General features: G+C 41.5%; 1 protein-coding gene across 1 annotated transcript; it reads right to left on the reverse strand.

The window, feature by feature from the left end:
• Window positions 1-504: 504 nt before the first annotated feature.
• Window positions 505-17349, reverse strand: elac2 (elaC ribonuclease Z 2). The gene is made up of 23 exons (XM_061701292.1): window positions 16844-17349; window positions 16707-16757; window positions 15514-15649; window positions 14548-14605; window positions 14399-14467; window positions 14147-14254; window positions 13984-14039; window positions 13847-13905; window positions 12827-12899; window positions 12212-12324; window positions 11313-11411; window positions 10922-11060; window positions 9980-10065; window positions 9651-9772; window positions 8916-9018; window positions 8566-8704; window positions 8442-8480; window positions 7840-7949; window positions 6620-6719; window positions 5913-6033; window positions 5688-5766; window positions 3891-4035; window positions 505-2248 (listed from the first exon to the last, which is right to left on the reverse strand). Exons 1-23 carry the CDS (start codon window positions 17161-17163, stop codon window positions 2009-2011), a joined length of 2565 nt encoding a protein of 854 aa, XP_061557276.1. The 5' UTR covers window positions 17164-17349; the 3' UTR covers window positions 505-2008.
• Window positions 17350-17867: the final 518 nt, after the last annotated feature.

Raw genomic sequence — 17867 nt, forward strand, 5'->3', positions numbered from 1 at the left:
ATTGATAGAATTTTGCGAACGAAATTAGCGTTCCCACGTCTTAGCCTTTTATCAAAGCCTTGACAAATAATTTAGTTCAGTTGTTATGACCATACATTACATATACGTTATGTAGCTAGCTCAGCTAACGATGGTCGCCGTATAAATCACATTTTATGATTTATTACTACTTAAACATTCACACGCACACCATTTTAAACTTTCTGTTACTCATTTTACACATATGAGTCCAAGTTGCACACCTAAAATACACTAAAAATTGCACACGGACGTGGTTAACTTGTTGCTAATGAGCCACCAGGCGCAGGACCCCACAGAAATGCCCCGCGCGCGCCTGAGTTAATTTATCAAATATAATTATGCTTGTACTTGTGCTTTACTTCCCACCACTGACTTGATCAGTTACAATAATACAGTACTGTTTTGCGGGGATGCCATTAAAACGTTACTGTAATTAAACTCACACGCACAAGAACCAGACAAGAAGCCAGTGTTAGTGTTTAAATACATTCATTTACATGATTGTTTGGAAATTGAATGATGACTTGAAAGCATTCAGTGCACTTTGCTATTCACTCTTCGTGTGATTTGCATTCATGGGTGACAAGCACAGAACTAAACACACTATTTGTGTTTTAGTTACAGCCAGACTGTGTGACGCTGCTTACGTTGATTTCAACCGCCTATTATCTTTGGGATCAACTTGAGCCCAGTCAATGTTTTGCCTAATTTAATGTAGACAAATGGATAAACTGAAAGAACAGAAAATTAACATGAGGATGCATTTCAGTCTGTCCTGTGCACATTGTTGTTGCATGGGTGTTGTTTTGAGTCAATTTGGACCCAGGTATCTAAAAGAAGTGAACCTATTTAAGAGTATTGAAGTAGTCACCAGACAAACTAAATGAGTAACTGACACGCAGGAAACTGCTCATAATTATTTCCTGGAACTTGAAATTTCTCATTTCAAATTCACCTGAAAGAATATGGACGTGTACAATTACAGGACCGCAAAGACTGAAAAATGTCATGTTAAGTCATTGCTATTTTAGTTTTCCCGGTTGTTCCCATGAAACAAGGTAAAACCATTCAACACAAATAACCTCTAAGAAAACTTCACTCATTCAAAGATTAAAAAAAAAAAAACATTTGGGAAGCTTGAAGGTAAGGGTTTAAGAAAAGCAAACAAAAACACTGCATTCAGATAAAAAAAAAAAAAAAAAAAAACAAGGTTTTCAGTATGGATGAAATACAATGAACCTCACACATTTGCGGTACGGTATTTTCCCCATTCTCCTATTCGCACAATTTTGAGGGGACCCATCCTCTGTTAAAGATCACCTATTCACCGTTTTTGTGCTCGGTCCTAAGAAATGAAAGCACTACTTTGGCGCCATCTTCGGGTCAAGGGAGCAAACGTTTAAGTGAGTTTAGTAGACAAAATCATGCTTTGGCGCCATCTTGTGGCTTCTTGGTGTCAACAAACTACAAAGTTGAGTCTCATTTGAACAAAGATTGTGCTTTGGCGCCCTCTTGCTGTCAAGGAACGAATGTTTAAATGAGTTGAGTTTCACCAAGACAAAAGCTGTTGGTGTCAATGAACTGAATAGAAGTGAGTTGAGGAGTTCCATTTTGACAAAAGTCATGCTTTGGCGCCATCTTAGAGGCGTTTTTGTATCAAGGTTGTGTTGACGTGAGTTGAGAATTTAGAAAAAAAAATTTCATGCTTTTCCGCCATCTTCTAGCTACTTGGTGTGAAGGAACTATGATGACATGAGTTCAGAAGTCTCAAAAATAGTGCTTTGCCGCCATTTTGGTACCAAGGAACTATGAGGCGAGTTAAGGAGTTTCATTCATTCATCATCAAACGTTATTGGCAATTAACGTTTTTAGGAGGGACATCACTTGCTTTTCGGCGGCAGGGCTCGGTCCCTTGCCACCACAAATTGCGAGGGTTCACTGTAAGTCAAAGTTCATTTCTAAACGTGGACATGTTGACTGAATGTCATCAGCTGCTCTTCAGTCTCTTGGTGTGGAGGGCCGAGGAGTCGTCCGCTTGGTCCCGTTTGGCGCCTCGGCTGGTGTCGCCATCCATCAGCTCGGCGTTGCCGTCGGAGGTGGTCGCCCATTTCTGCTGCTTGAGCTCCCGTCGCTCTCGTCTCTCCTCCATCTCCTCCAGCTCCACGGCGAAGAGCGTCTTCAGTGCTGGAATAAGACCCGGGAGGACCTTCAAGTCCCTCAGACAAACCTGATAGACATAAGAAGGACGTCTGCATTATTATTATTATTGTTACTCGTGAAACCATGTTTATGACAGGGTATAGGAGGTTCCAGACCTATAACTATGATAGTTGAAAATTTCAATATGAAAGATTATTTGAGATACAAGTGTTTTTCATTTACTCGACCACGCTCGTAACTCAACTCATACCTATCCTAATGACCTCCTGATAGAGGCTGATTCCCATCTGTCCATCGTCATCCTCGTAGACCTGAGCACTGCCTTCAACATCTTGACATACCCCTAAACTGCTTCAAATTTTATATTGCAGAACATACCCTGTTAATTCAGCTGAAAGCATCCATCTTCCCTCTCCTGTGATGTTCCCCAGGGCTCAGCCCTTGGTCCCATTCTGTTTATAATTTCTCTCTTTCCCACCCACATCCACTGCTATACGACACACAGCTCTACCTTTCATCCAAACCCACCTTGAACATCAGACCCTTATCCCTCCAGGAAAAATCCTGGTTTTCCTTCAATTTTATCAAACACAAGTGACAAAACTGAGATTGTCCTCATCGGCTCCAAATCCATCCTTGCCAAACACCCCAGCTTCGACCTCATCAGCGCTTGACATTAGCGATGCATCCAAATTTCGACTACCTTTAAGCAGCACTTTGAAGCCAGTCTTGTTTCTCAAAGTTTGTAGCAAATAGCGATGTAGTCTCATCTTGTTTGGTGTGTTTTTTGCCGATTGGATTTAGACGCGAGCCACCCTTTGTGGCCATGTGCGAGCAGCTATTAAAGGCAAGTCCACTTGGACGAACTTGTCACCATATGGCTTTTTGTATCGCCATGATTGTTTTGATCACTGCAAGCACATTACAATCAAATTAAAAGAGTAAAGTCTGGCGGGCCATGTCAAATACAATATCAAATGGGCCACTAGTTTAATTGGCCTGGTTTATTATGTCAGATGCCGTTTGAGAAAACTACAACATATTGTAATGTTGTGGAAGTTGACGCTGGAATCCCCAGCATGCCAAGCAGCTTCGTGTAAATAGTTGACTTATTCCCGATTGTATTATTCCCTCGTAGTAGACGTGTGTTCATCCACGCAATTTATTTTATCAATGTTTTCTAACTGTCGGTTTATGTATTCAAGCACTGGGAGTCATCTTGTGTTTAACGACTTACCTCGTTGTCGCTCGCTTGTGGAGTCTAATGGGTAGCGCGTGTCATTGCCTTCTGAAGTAACATCATCAAAGCCACAATGTCTCTCGGTCACCGACACGACACATGCCATATAGTCACATAAAACTCAACCTGCCAAAGTGTCTTGTGGGAGAGGCAAAGTCACTAGCCACTGCTAGTTGGCCAGTGTTAATGTAAAGCCATGACCCTCAACCATTGACAACACCTCCGTTTTCCCCTCCCCTCAGGTTAAGGGTCTGGGTGACGTCCTCGACAGCACCCAGTCATTCCAAACTCACATTAATAAGACTATCCGCTCTGCCTACTTCCATCTCCACAATATCAATTGCCTCCACGCAACAACGAACCCGAACAGCGCCGCACCTCGTCTTGATTATTGCAATTCCCTCCTCTTTGGCCTTCCCCTTAAACTCAGCCATCAACTACCAACTGGTCCAGAACGCTGTCGCCTCACCCGCATGTGGTCAAAGGAGATGCCGACACGGTCGGTGAAGTCCTCGCTGAAGAGCGGGACCTTGGCGTAGCGCTGGCTGAAGTGATTCAGCATGACGAACTCTGCCTGCATCCTCATGCCCACGTCAATTGCTTGCGAAGTCGTGCTGATAGGGTGGGAGAACAAAAACAGCAATAAAAAAACAGCATCGCAAACTAACAAAAATTAGCATCAAACTCATAGCTGGTATACAACGGCTGCATAAAACACAGCCAACATAACAACACCCAGGCATAAATTCCTCAAACTGTGAATAACTAGTTATACAGGGTGATTGGAAAGTAACTCCCTATTTTAAAATACTTATAATTTATTCCATCCATCCATTTTCTGTACCGCTTTATCGTCACAAGGCTATTATTTATTCCTATGTTGTAATATTTTTCTCTATGTTTGTGTGCATGTTCCATGATTAAAGGAGCAAGTCTATTCCACCAAACCAACGACTTTGGAAGAACTTGAAGGGCGAATACGAGAAGTTCTGTCTTCCATCCCACAAGAGTTCCTTGTGAAATCAGCCAGTGCGGTTCCCAGGCGGCTATGCTGGCGCCCATATCGAATTTGATATAAAACGCCATGCAATACACTTTCTTCTCATGTTCATTTCGTGTAAGAATTGCAGTTCAGAAATAAATTACGTCAAAATAGGGAGCTACTTTTCAATCACCCGGTATTAACAATATCCAATTCTGACTCTTCTTCTACTTTCTTTATGTTACTGCGAGTACGCCATTGTGTGCGCCACACTGCCCCTCGGCAGTCAAGACGTACACAGCGCACACACAAACAGGGGCAGGCTAAGCACCTTGGGGCTCACTACTTTTCCTACCCGCCACGACATTGTCGATAAAACTATACCCCAGATGTATAAAGTTCTAAAATGTATTGCGACACATGGAAAAAGCAAACGTTGTTCCCACCATATACTAACAATAAAAAAAATAACTTAAGCGAACTTCAACTGTTATTTGGCACATCAATTGTATGAGTTGTATTTATTAGATTTACTGAGGTTATTTTTCATGGTCTTTATTAATAATTAATTTTCTTTAATTATTCATTTGTAGAATATGCTTTTGTTAAACAGTGGTTATGTTACAATTTAAATATTTTTTTTTGTTTTTATTGATTATATTAGTTATTTTTAAAGATTTTCTAATTTAATTCTTATTTTACTCGATCGTAGTATATTCTTATGTTTAAGGTTAAACGTTATGCAACCCATTGGTTAATAACAAATGGATCGGTTTTTCTCATACCTACTTTTGCTGAATACTGTTCTCTTTTTCAGTCATAACACTTAAAGCCATTTCTAACTTTCCATACTACACAATAAGTCAAAGTTTGCATGATTCGTGCTGATATCGTATCGGCTCAATATCAGTATCGGCCAATACAGGAGGCTGCAATATCAGTATCGTGTGTGTGTGATCTATTTTTAGCCTTTCTGACTCTACGCACCTGTGATTAATTTTTGAATCGAATATATATATTTTTTTAGTGTTTTGAATAATGTTCCAAAACTATATTCATTTGAATGATAAGTCAACTACATAGTCCACTATATAAAAATCGCTGTGGGTGAATGATTCCAAACTCAGTCGCTGCGTTTGGAATAATTAACTCATTCCCAAGGGTTTTTTTTTTTTTTTTTTTTTTTTTAGTGGACATATTAGGAACTAACCAAGGCCCACTATCTAAAAATCCCGATTGTTAAAAAACCCCGTTGCTTTCTGAGCCTGTCAAGTTTGTCCTGACCTGTGCCGTTTGTCCATCGCTTCCTCCTCCAAGCCGTCCTCCAACGTGGCCTCGTGGATCAGCAGGGTGGCTTTCTTCCCTGGAGGGGAAAAAATAAATAGTGGCGAGTATGAAGCACGGGTCAAAAGGAATAGCAGTCGGTCGGCGTCATTTATGGAACACAGACCACCTGGGGAGGGGCTTTTTTTATTTATTTTTTGAATACAAGTGATGCGACTGACTCACCCATGTGCACCAAGGCATCACAGGGCATCGTGTCTCCGGAGAAGACCACCTTCCAGCCTGACGTGTGAGTCAAGCTGCAGGCGAAGGCGTTCTTACAGTGACGCACCATGCATGTCTGGAACTGACAACACAACAAAAATAACAACAACTACAATGAGGAATATGCCAGGATGGGTTAGGGCTGAGCATTATGGCCTTAAAGATAATCATTTCATAATCCGCACAGGGGAAATTTACAGCAGCAAACAGCAGGGTGCTTTAAAAATAAAAATAACAATGAATAAAAATATGCAGTAAGTCATTCATATATATATATATATATATATATATATATACACACACACACACACAGGTATATCAGGGTGGATTCGACTGACCACCCACTCATTCGTTCGTTGCTCGTAGTTATTACTTCATGTTTTGATAAAAGACACTATTATAGAGTGCTAAAGGTTATCTTAATTATCCATCCTTCCATTTTCTTTACCGCTTATCCTCACTAGGTTCACAGGCTGCTGGAGCCTATCCCAGTTATCTTCGGGCGGAAGGCGGGGTACACCCTGAACAGGTCGTCGGAACTGTTCTGGCTGTCTTAGAAGACGTTTCACCTCTCACCGAGCAGGCTTCATCAGTTAATTTACATTTACTGAGTGTTGGTGTGGAAACCCAGCACAAAAATATGTGGAGAATGTTGATGGAGTCGAAACCTTCTCCAAGGCGTTGTTCTTCAATAGTGCTCGGATAAACGCCTGCGTCCTCGGCTTGGGAGCTTCGGCTTTGTGGCGCAGAACGTCGTTTGGGATGAAGCTGAAAAAGATGACATCAGAAAAGCAGAGCTTTTCATAATGTTTGTAAACAAAAGGCACCAGGGTACTCCCGGGTGGCAGCATGTGATTGACAATGCTGACCAGAAACGAAAAGGTGACAAAAACTTGAGTTTGGGGTTGGGCCACCAGATATACCCCAAACATTCCCCACCCCACCCATTTCCTTGGTGGGGGAGGGAGGAAATTAATCAAGCGCACCCTCTGGGTGAGGAGAATAAATCGAGTGGAGGTCATAAATAATTGCAGAGAAGATAGGTAGCCACTTCTAAAAAGGACAGAAGGGTTGCACATTCAAGCATAAAAATAAACATTGTTTTTTCATAAGCAGGAATCCATGCAAAAAATTATGAATCGTTGCTCCATTCTTTCTCATTTCACTTGAGCGGCAGCGCATCTGAAGCTTGTTTGTAACTCAGATTTTGGCTTGCAATGAAAAGTTTTTTTTTTTTTTTTTTTTAAAAAGGGCTGTCAAAGTTAAAGCATTAACTAGTGATACATCACAAAAAAATAAAATAAAATATTGCATCAATCATGTATTAACCACACACGCTCCTTTACCTGATGCACGGATGGATATCTGAAACCCAACGCAGGTTGCGATCAGGTCAGTGATGACACCAGTGCAAAGATGAGCGACAAGAAAAGTTGGCTTCAAGTCACCCCGATGGGACTTCCGGAAAAAAAACAATGCTCAGATAGTGCAACTCTTCAAAGCGCAAAAAGTTTAAAATCCCGCCTCAAAGCAAAATGTTGTATATTTGGCGTCTGTGATTAATTATGATTATTCGATAGACAGCCCAATTAAAGAAAACAAAACAAACAATGGCTTGTAACTGGAAAACTCGAGTTGGGGCAGTCATAAGTCAAAGTAACACTTTACTTGATGAAATCTATTTGACACGTCACACAATCAGACTACTAAGGCTAAAATCATCATTCACACAATTTCCTCCGTTTTCTCCAACGCTCTGCTTTGATCAAATGATATGGAGGGGGTTCGTTTACTAGTGAAAAGAAACGTCTTCCACCGCCCGGACGTACGCATGACGTCATGCTAAAAATGTCAACAGGAAAGTGTCAAAGATGCGATGGCGTCGTACTTGACGTGATGGAGGATCTCCTCGCAGCCGTCGTGATATTGCTGCAGCCAGCTCATCAGGTCCCACGGGGCCAGAAGGAACACGGGACTCCAGGCTTTCCTTAAAGTCGCCTGGGACACAGACAGGGGGCGCCATCACATCAGCAGCAATACGCAAATGAGCCTGCGGATGCGGCCGTTAGCATTAGCCGTTTAAGATTAGACCGGTCACGTGACGATATGAAGGATGACTTACTCCTTAAACACGCCGTAGAATAGAAATGAATGTAGAACTCTGTAGATGCCACAAAATGGTGCCAAAGCAACAAAAGGATTACTTTGGCACCCTCTTGTGACATCTTGGTATCAAGCAATTACACTGAAGTGAATTTAGGAGCTTCATTTTGACAACAGTAGTGCTTTGCCTCCATCTTGGTGCCAATACACTATGTTCAATTGGGGATTTTCATTTAGACAAAAATAGTGCTTTGCCACCATTCACTGCATGAACATAGTTTTATAAATAGACCATCGTGTTATAAATTCCATAAATGTGTCCAACAGGGTAATATAACTGCAAAAAGTAACATACTATTTATATTTATTTCCTATTTTTGTATGTACCAGGGCGCGTTGTCTTTGGTACAGCAGCTTGACCAGACCCTGACAACAAGAGAAGAAAAAGGTTGTGTTCACAAAGAGGTTTTTTGTTTTGAATTTTCCGTGACGTGCGATGAAGCTGCATCACCGTGTGATGGTCGGCGTGCATGTGTGACACAAACACAGCTGAGATGTTGGACAGGACCCCGTCCACGTCGTCGCCGTAGTGTCTGCACAGCTGCCCGAAGGTCCCCTCGCCGCAGTCCAAAAGCAGCGAACGGCCCGCGCTAAAGAAAAAACCAAACACTATTAAAATGACCCCTGACATGTTCAAGTTAAAACTACGGATGTCGAGGGGTACAACATTTCTGGTATATTTCCAGACATTTTCTGGTCAATTTCCATGTGAAGTTAATTCAATAAAAACGTGTCATTCCCTCACATGTGGGCAAGGGGAGCCCTAATCTGCTTGTAGCTTGTGTGTTCGTTCCAACCAACCTGATGTTGACTAAGGTGCTACTGACGTTTCGGATCTTCATGGGCAAAGCCGATCCAGTTCCAAGGAAAACGAACTCGGGATACTCCGTTTGTCGTGCACCACCTCACAAAAAAAATTTTTTTTTTAAAATGGAAAAATCTTTTCCATACAATCATACAGTGCACCCCAGTTTATCACAGGAAATATGCTCCAGATCCACCTGCAGTTGGTGAAAAACTGCAATATAGAGAGACATCTTTTAAATAGTTTTACTTCTCCCACACACTCTAAACACATTTAAACTTATTAAACAAAACAAACGACAATTAAATATTGTATATTTTAAACACTGAAAGGTTCAGCCAAGCCATATTCTTCTAACCAGTCTTCTCGCTTCAAGCTAACATATAATGTAAAACGCCACGGACGGGCTCGCGGAGGTTAATAGAGATGTTACAGTAATTCTAAAACTTCATACAACTGCTACCTTAACACATATAACAATATAGTCTCAAGCATTGTATGTTGACAAACTGTAGCTGGTACTTTTAATGCTGCTGCATTTCTTCCTGTCGGGCTGAGTGCTGCCCAGCTTGTGGTGGCACAGCGCGACTAAATTCTGACTAGGCTGGACACTGTAAAAACCCAGAATTGTATTATTATTTTTTTACATCCACAATATAATGTGGGTGCAAAAGATGAACTGCGATATAGGGAATTCACTGTACAACTTTTCCCATTTGATTTGAACTCACCAGGAGGCGCTGCGGTATTGCTTGAACGTAGCAGCTGACATTGGCCCACTTCCTGCAAGAAGTTGGGTACGTCGAATGCCTCTTTGACAAACTCCTCATGGATGCAGGGGGGGACGGCATCTCTAAACAGATGACACAAAAAGAGCCCCTTTCACATAGAGATACCCCCGGAAAAAAGAGCGATACCGTTCGTTTGTCTTTAAATTTCACACAGAACCTGGCGAAGGAGATCACCACCATGTCACATAAAATGATGTGGCGGCCCGCAGCTGGTCCCCGGGCCTCGAGTTTGACACCCATGATCTAAGGCAAAGGATGGGCTGACAAACCTTTGCCACTCGATGACTGGTCGCAGCTGAAATTTGAGCAGACACTCGGCTCTCACCATGGACGCGTCCAAACACGCCTGAGGATCCTGTCACCACAACAATAAACTTTTAACCACAAAAACAAGAACTATATTGATGATTAAAGGGGCCTTGTTCCATTTTATTACATTTTCAGCTTCTTCCTGGCAATTTTTGGCCATGTACATACTATTTTTAAGATTTTTTTTGGTCTGATTTTTGCTTATTTATCTACATAAGGTTTTGCACTGACATCAGTTCTTATCACTAGTATAGAGTATCTATTCATTTTTATGTTTTAACGCTTCAAATTGCAGTTTGATTGGACGAGGTGCTGGCATAAAAACTCAACATTATTCTTTGAAATATATTCTACGTCTCACCTTTTTATCTGATATTGCTAATAGTACAATTTCCACAGCCAGCTTCCAGGGCGCATCCACTTTTATGAAATGAAATTAAAACATAATTCTTCTCCATGGTCAGCAGACTGTATCGCCACTAAAGTCAAAATCGCGCCATTCATTTGCTCCATCGCCCATTAAAGGGAGAAATTGCTCCCTTGTCCACATTTTTAAGTGCTGAATCTAGAATGAAACCCATTTTACCCAAATTCAGTAAATGGTAGTTTTCATGGGTTTCAACTGGCCAAAAATAGAAACTATTTGACGTAAACAGTATATTATTGATATATTTAAACTGCTGAAGTTGGAAATGACAAAAATCAGACAAAAATCCCCACCTTAGGTAACTTTCATTACATTTGGGTTTTCCAGAATTTTGAGGTCAACTTTGGGGGTGCGTATTATACATGAGTGCACATTATACACGCGGATTTACAGTACATAGTCCACTGTGAATGAACACAGCTAAAATAGTGGATGTACTGTCCAGCATAGAACCCATAGGGTGAATCAAAGTTACGTTTGGCATATAGGACTGGAGGTTCGGGAAGACGTCGGGGTGGATCAGGTTGAGCTGTGCTTGGAGCCTGTGGCTGCGGACGTTGTGGGCGGAGCCAGCGTGCTCATTGAGGATCAGGTGCTCGGTGCTGGCTGGGAACCTGTGAAAGAGACAATTCGTCCATTGGCTTTTTATACAGTAGACCTAGAAAGTTCCCCAAAAACTCCACTAAAAATCTCTTTGTCGTGATTGGGGGCTATTAACGATTTTGGTCGCAGCTACTGCGTTCGGTTTCACTCATCATTCCTTACTCTCGAAACACATCAACATTTTTAAATAGTAGACTATATTAATGAAAACAAATGTGGAACAAGGCAGGAAAGCAGAGCAAGTGTGCGAGGACAGAGCAAACCTTTTCATCCAGTCTCGGTACCGATCGGTTTTCAGCAGCTCCTCCGGAGTTATATGCACAACCAGGGCAGGAGCATTCTCCGCCCCCCCGCTGTGATATCTGCAGCCGGGAGGAAAAGGCATGAAAGAACCTTCCGTATTTCATCCGTTTTATCGCTTAATTCAAGTTCATTTGTCGGGATGATTTTTATTATTATTTCAGGTGCACGTACATATAGGAGAATAAAAAAATAATAATAAAACATTTAAATGTATTCCACATAAAAGTAAAAAAAAAAAAATTTTACACAAATGTTTAAACATTTAAATATGACTATATTGAACAAAAAAGTTAAATACAACAGAACGATACTTTTTCGTAGCTATTAACTTTTATTATCTTTTTATATTTATATTTTACAATACAGTTCTATTTTTCATTATTAAAACCCTTGTGGGGTTTTTGGGTGGCCTGGAACTGATTAATTGCATTTCAATAAGCAAAACTGATTCGATGTACAAGTAAATTGCGATACGAACTTTGTTACGGAAAAACTGAATAATACAATTTTAAATGTTAATTTTTTGAATGATTATCTTTACATAAATGTTTTGACAAAGGGGAAATCCTTTCAATAGGAAGCACTTGTTTTAAGAAGCTTTTCAGAACATTTTACGAAAACATTTGTATTATTTCTGTGGAAGTTGATGCTGGTTAAAAAATGTTTCAAAGCTAATTTTATTTTAGGAGAAATAAAGCAAATCCCAGAGGTGGGGGGGGGGGGGAAGTTGTTTGGAGTAATGTCATTGTCATTTGCCTTTTCTTTTAAGTGAAAGAGAAAAAACAAACAAAAACAGAAATCTGTTTTTAGCCCTCTTTCAGCCCTAATTCGGTATGCTCATGCGTGACCTTGTTCTGACCTTGAAATGTGCTGACTGTCGCAAAGAGGCGTGACGAACTCCTCGGACGGACACTCCACGATGACGAACACCGGTCCCGGATCGGTGGGCGTGCACACCTGCTCCGGTCGGATCTGAAGGAGAGTGATTCAAAAACGTCCACTCAAAATCGCTACATCATCTTACAAATTCTGCCTGAGTAATCAAACATATGAGCTCAACTGTGTGTTTTCTCATTTACTAAATAAATGTAGGGCTGTGAATATCAAAAAAAAATAACGAAAGTATTGTGTGTTCAAATAAAGTGCTTAACTTCAGAATAAGGATTTGAAAAAACAAAAAAAACTAATAAAATAAAGATAATACTTCATGTGTTGATCTTATGGGTAGAAGCAAAATCATGCATTGTAAAAATGCATTATACATGGGTAAAAGGGTTTTCTAGAATTTTGAGGATAACTTTGGGGGCGCGTATTATACAGGAGTGCACATTATACACGTGAAATTACAGGATCTTGTCCACAATATCAAAATCCCTATATAGTGAGGGAGTATTCAACTAATCGGTGCAGCATATGAATTTTTATATAGTGGACTGAGTCAAGTTTGGCGAAATCACACTTGAAAAACACGCACCTCTTTCCCGTCATATATGATGCTTTTCCCGCACTTCAGAGCAGCGATAAGCGGGCCGATCGCCGCCGTGCCACTGCGGGATAAACAACAACACGGTTTTACCGTTTACAAAAGCAACAAAATTGGACTGACTCATGATCAGCAATCACAAATACTTTATCCCACAATGATTCATGATACACAAAAAAAAAAAAAGAAAAAAATGTTTTTTTTGGGGGGGGGCGTGTCAAAAAAAGTGGGGAGGAGGAATGGATTTGTCTATTTAAATTTAAATCTGAATCACATCACGACCAAAATTGGTTTATAGTTGCTGACAGTGTAAGCAGAGGACATTGTGTTGAAATTTTTTTTACATACAGTGGAACCTCGTTTTAATGGACCCCAATTTATCGGCTATCGAAGTAACGGAGTGGTGCTGTGAGCAATATGGCTAATTTAATTTACACGCGCCAGATCGCATGCAAATCAGCCATGTGCTTGTGCGGGGGCTTGCTGCGCTCTTGAAAATGAGAGGCCGGGGTTGAAATCCCAGCAGGCAAGTTTGGATATTTCAAACACACATTTACTCCGTGTCACCGTCATATACAGTATATTTGAATCCAAAAGCTAGTTTATTTTTAGCCTTTTCGCATGTCTTTTGAGATCATGAACAAGTCATCTAAATAGACACATTGCTCCATTTTGTGATCTGATATCGCTTTTTTTAAACTCGTTGCTCGGCCTCAAAAATCCTGATCGTGTAAAGCCTAAAAAAAAAAAAAAAAAAAAAAAAAAAAAAAAAAAAAGTGCTTGAATAGAACGGACAATCGTCTGTAACGGATGACCCCAGCCCCCATTAGTCCGTTAAACTGAGGTTCTACTGTATATAAATAGTAATAATAATACACAAATTTATCCTGTCATATCAAAAGGGAAATTCATGTTGGTATTTCAAAAAAGGAAAAAGTCACACTAATGATTAACAACAACAATATAATAATAAACATAACTTCCATTGGTGGAGGTTATAAAGTTACTCACACAGGAAGTCCAAGTTCCTTGGCCTCAGCCACTAAGAAGTTTCCTTTCTTGGGATGAAGCTGACACACAACACAAAATTTCACTTTACTTCAAAAGGTAACACACACACTAAAAGGTAACAGACCAAGTTGCCCTACTTTGCATATGAATGCGACTACCAGTGATGCGTCTCTCGTTACATTTCTTTTGTCTCCTACAAGAAAAAAATAACTATTTATTTATCGACGACGTTTGATATCCGCACAAACAAATGCAAATCGACAAAGGAACCTTGATTACGTTTGACGTGTAATACGTCACCTGGTTGGTCTTTGGCATCATCCGGGTGATCGCCGTCTCTCCTCGGTGAGGTGGGACTTTGGGAACGTCTACTTCTTGGAGAGTCCACGTGGCAATTTCCTGGTGAAGCTATGGAGAAAGAAGATGAGGAAGCATGAAAGAGAAGGAGGAGGACAAAAGGAGACAAAGAAGGACAAAAGAGAAGAAGAATTCAGGGATGAATCTCAACATAACACAGAAGACGAGGTCGCTGAGGAGATGTTTCCAACTCACCAAAGAGGGGAACTTGCACAACGGTCATGGTGTCGTCCGTGAACGTCTGGTCAGTGTATGGGCGAACAGCTGATGGGGAAAAAGATGCAAAATTGAAACAGGAAAATAAAGAAGAAAGAAGTTGTGATGAGAGAAAGCAGAAGACCTACAAAGTTTGATGCTGTCCAGTGGGCCAGAGAACGTTTTGATGGCTTTCACGTAGCTCGCCTTCAACCACAAAAAAGGTCAGTCAGCACCACTTATGCACTCAACAAATGTACATCCATGCATCCTTTTTTCCTCAGGTTTATCAGAGTCTATGTCAATAATTGCGCCGATCATATGGAATTTCATTATTTATTCACGTTTCATTTTCCGTATGTGTCCCACTAATTTTCCAAATGTCATCATTTTCTTCGCTCTTCACTTTTCAAAAAGTTAGGGATGGGCGAGTACGGATGCCAGCCTTATTTCATGGCATCAGGTACTTGTAAAGGCTGCCGATACCAGCCACTGAAACTTAAGGCAACAAAATATGACATTGCGCAAGTCTTCCTCGCCAGCAGTTGGCGCGACACTGCGGCAGTTTGACAACGGCGAATCATCATGTTCGTTACACAGAAAGAAAACTCTTTATTCATTACAGAATATGACATTCTTCTTCTTTTCCTTTGGGCTTGTCCCTTTAGGGGTCACCACAGCGCGTCATCCTATCTCCTGCATCCTCCTCTCCAACACCAACTGCCCTCATGTCTTCGCCCACAGCATCCATCAACCTTCTCTTTGGTCTTCCTCCCACTCTCTTACCTGGCAGCTCCATTCTAATCACCCTTCTACCAATATACTCACCATCGAAGTCTGCTCTCTCTAATTTTGTCTAGAAAAACATCGAACCTCGGCTGTCCCTCTGATGAGCTCATTTCTAATTGTATCCAACCTGGTCACTCCGAGAGCGAACCTCAACATCTTCATTTCCGCCACCTCCAGCTCTGCTTCCTGTTGTCTCTTCAGTGCCACTGTCTCGAATCCGTCCATCATGGCTGGCCTCACCACTGTCTTATAAATGTACTTTTTCTTCACTTCAGTACCTACATGTGTCCCAATACTTTAGTCTGGTGATGTTTTGAGGGTCTCACCAGCTGAGGAGGTCCTGAAAGGACGCAGTCCGGCACTCCGGTGTCCTTCAAGGTGAGGATCATCCCGGAAAGACCGCCAACGTTCTCCCAGCTCATTCTGGTCAAGAAGATGTTGTCCAGTCGGGACGCTCGCAGCCTGGAAACACGGGACCAATCGTTCAGAAATCAAGAGTAATACATCTAGACAAGCATCAGACTGCGCACCAGTCAATGTCAGGGGCCCCTCAATTAAGGTGCTGTATGAGGACCAGAGGCGGGAAGTGACAAAGTAGATTTTTCGGGTATTTGTACTTCACTTGAGTATTTTTCTGGCAACTTTTCATTTGTACTCCTTACTCTTTAAACACAAGTATCTGTACTTTCTACTCCTTACACTTCTTACTATTGAAACCTTCTCAAGTGTAAAAACCACAACACCGAAAAAAAAACAGAATCCGGAAGTCGACGCATTTTCTCATAGACATCGTACATACAACACTCACCTATGAGCTGCGTGCCTATGACGACGCTAAGCTAATGGAAGCAAAGTGTTGGGGAACAACTAACCCTAGTTAGCTAGCTAACCCTAAATTCAAAATGACACTTTTTATCAATCTGCACTGTCCCATTCGCTCCTCTTTTACGTGTTAACGCCAGAGGACAGCGTGCCTAAGAGGATTTTCTTGCACGCCTCCACCTCATTCAGCAAGTTCACATTCATACATTTTTTTTCTTCATTACCTTGCTCATCGTCCTTTGTTCCTGATCACGCAGCGAATCGGGGTCTCGGGTGCAGGGTTAATTTAAATATGATTTGCATATTTAAATATGGGCGTGGACAGGGAGGAGTCAGCTACTCCAGCATGTGCGCTCATTTCCACATTGATTGGAATGTACAAAGGAAACGTGCTTGGATTCATGCGTACACACAGATTCATACATCTGGATATTTCTGTGCGTACGACGTTTTATGTATTTGAGCGTATGCCATGTTTTAGTAGGAAATCCACGCAAGTCTTTGTACATGAGGCTCCAGTACTTTTTTTGCCATCGATGATGAGGGCCATGATCTGGTGCTACGCCCCTGGTCAGGGCACACATGAAACAACTCAATGCAAGAGACTTTAACCCTTGCACCTCAGAAATGTGAGGCACACAGGCTAACCCATCAACTGTACTGCTCCTAATAATCATTACTACAATGTAAGTCTTACTTGTGTTCGTGCATGAGTCTCTGTGTTCCTTCCCCACAGTTGAACAAGTACCTGCAGAAGCGACAGAACGTAAGCGAGGATGTCATGACGTGGGGTCGTGAACGCGCTCGCACACACACACACACACACACACACACCTGTTGTACTCGGAGAAGACGTAAAGCGAGGCGGCGTTGTCCCGACTTCCGGCGCCGACGACCTGGACATACACAGTGGCGGGGCCGTGCACGTCGCTGCGTTTGCTGCGGCTCTCTTTGCCTTTCAGCCTCCGCAGCAGCGGCTTCACTTGCTGTTTGGCTGGTTTCTTCTTCTTCTCCAACTTGTCGTCCATCGTGTTGCTGTCGGTCATGGAGCGACGCAGCTGCCAGGCAGGCCGGAGAAGAGGACAACGACGCCGGGCGAGGAGCAGTGGACGAGCGGCGGACACGCACAACGCGACGGCACTCAGCACATTCATAATATTTAAAAAAAAAAAAAACCACGTCAATTAAAGGTCGTCATGTGGATTCTTCTTGGTCAAACATTTTTCAGCCGTCATTTCGGGAATTTTTACCTAATAAAAGTTGCCGGGTGGGGGACAGAAGCAAGCACGAAGAGGTTGTTGTTTGCGAGTTGACACACGCACGTGAGGAAACACCATTTCTGGGTTCCGGCATCTGTTGATGGCGTCACTGTAGCTGCGACCAATGGCTGCTGAAGCTTTTTCCTGCGCTCTAGACCAATGGGAATTGAGGGGGCGTGGTTCGGTCATACCATTGGAAAATTTATTTTGCTTACATAATTATCCTACGGGATAAAACAGCTCATACTTTTGGCAGAATAATTTTTTTAACAAAAAAAAAATAAGTTCAATTAAAAAAAATGGTTTCCTCGTTTGTTTTTTAGAACGTTGAGCAATACTTTGCTTTAATTATACACTACTAACCAAGGCTATAACGTGTACAAGTTTTGTTTAATATAACATACCCTGGCTTTTTTTTAACCCTTGTTTATTAATAATTTAATTGTATACTGTTCTTTGTATACTTTGTACACCTACTGATCTCTACTTACTATATGTATATGACCAATTTAACCATACGTGTAAAAAACAAAACAAAACAAACAAAGGCTGGAACGACAATGTAGTTTAAAAAAAAAAACTATTAAAGTTAAGAGTTT

Source organism: Phycodurus eques, chromosome 16, assembly GCF_024500275.1.
Source record: "Phycodurus eques isolate BA_2022a chromosome 16, UOR_Pequ_1.1, whole genome shotgun sequence".
Taxonomy (NCBI): domain Eukaryota; kingdom Metazoa; phylum Chordata; class Actinopteri; order Syngnathiformes; family Syngnathidae; genus Phycodurus; species Phycodurus eques.

Excerpts from the sequence above, each read along its gene's own strand:
- elac2 (XM_061701292.1), bottom strand. The coding sequence starts at position 17,163 with ATGAATGTGCTGAGTGCCGTCGCGTTGTGCGTGTCCGCCGCTCGTCCA. Across the intron at positions 15,650-16,706 it reads AGACTCATGCACGAACACAA|GCTGCGAGCGTCCCGACTGG; the intron begins GTAAGACTTACA and ends CCGTGTTTCCAG. Across the intron at positions 14,606-15,513 it reads TTTCAGGACCTCCTCAGCTG|GCGAGCTACGTGAAAGCCAT; the intron begins GTGAGACCCTCA and ends TTGTGGTTGAAG.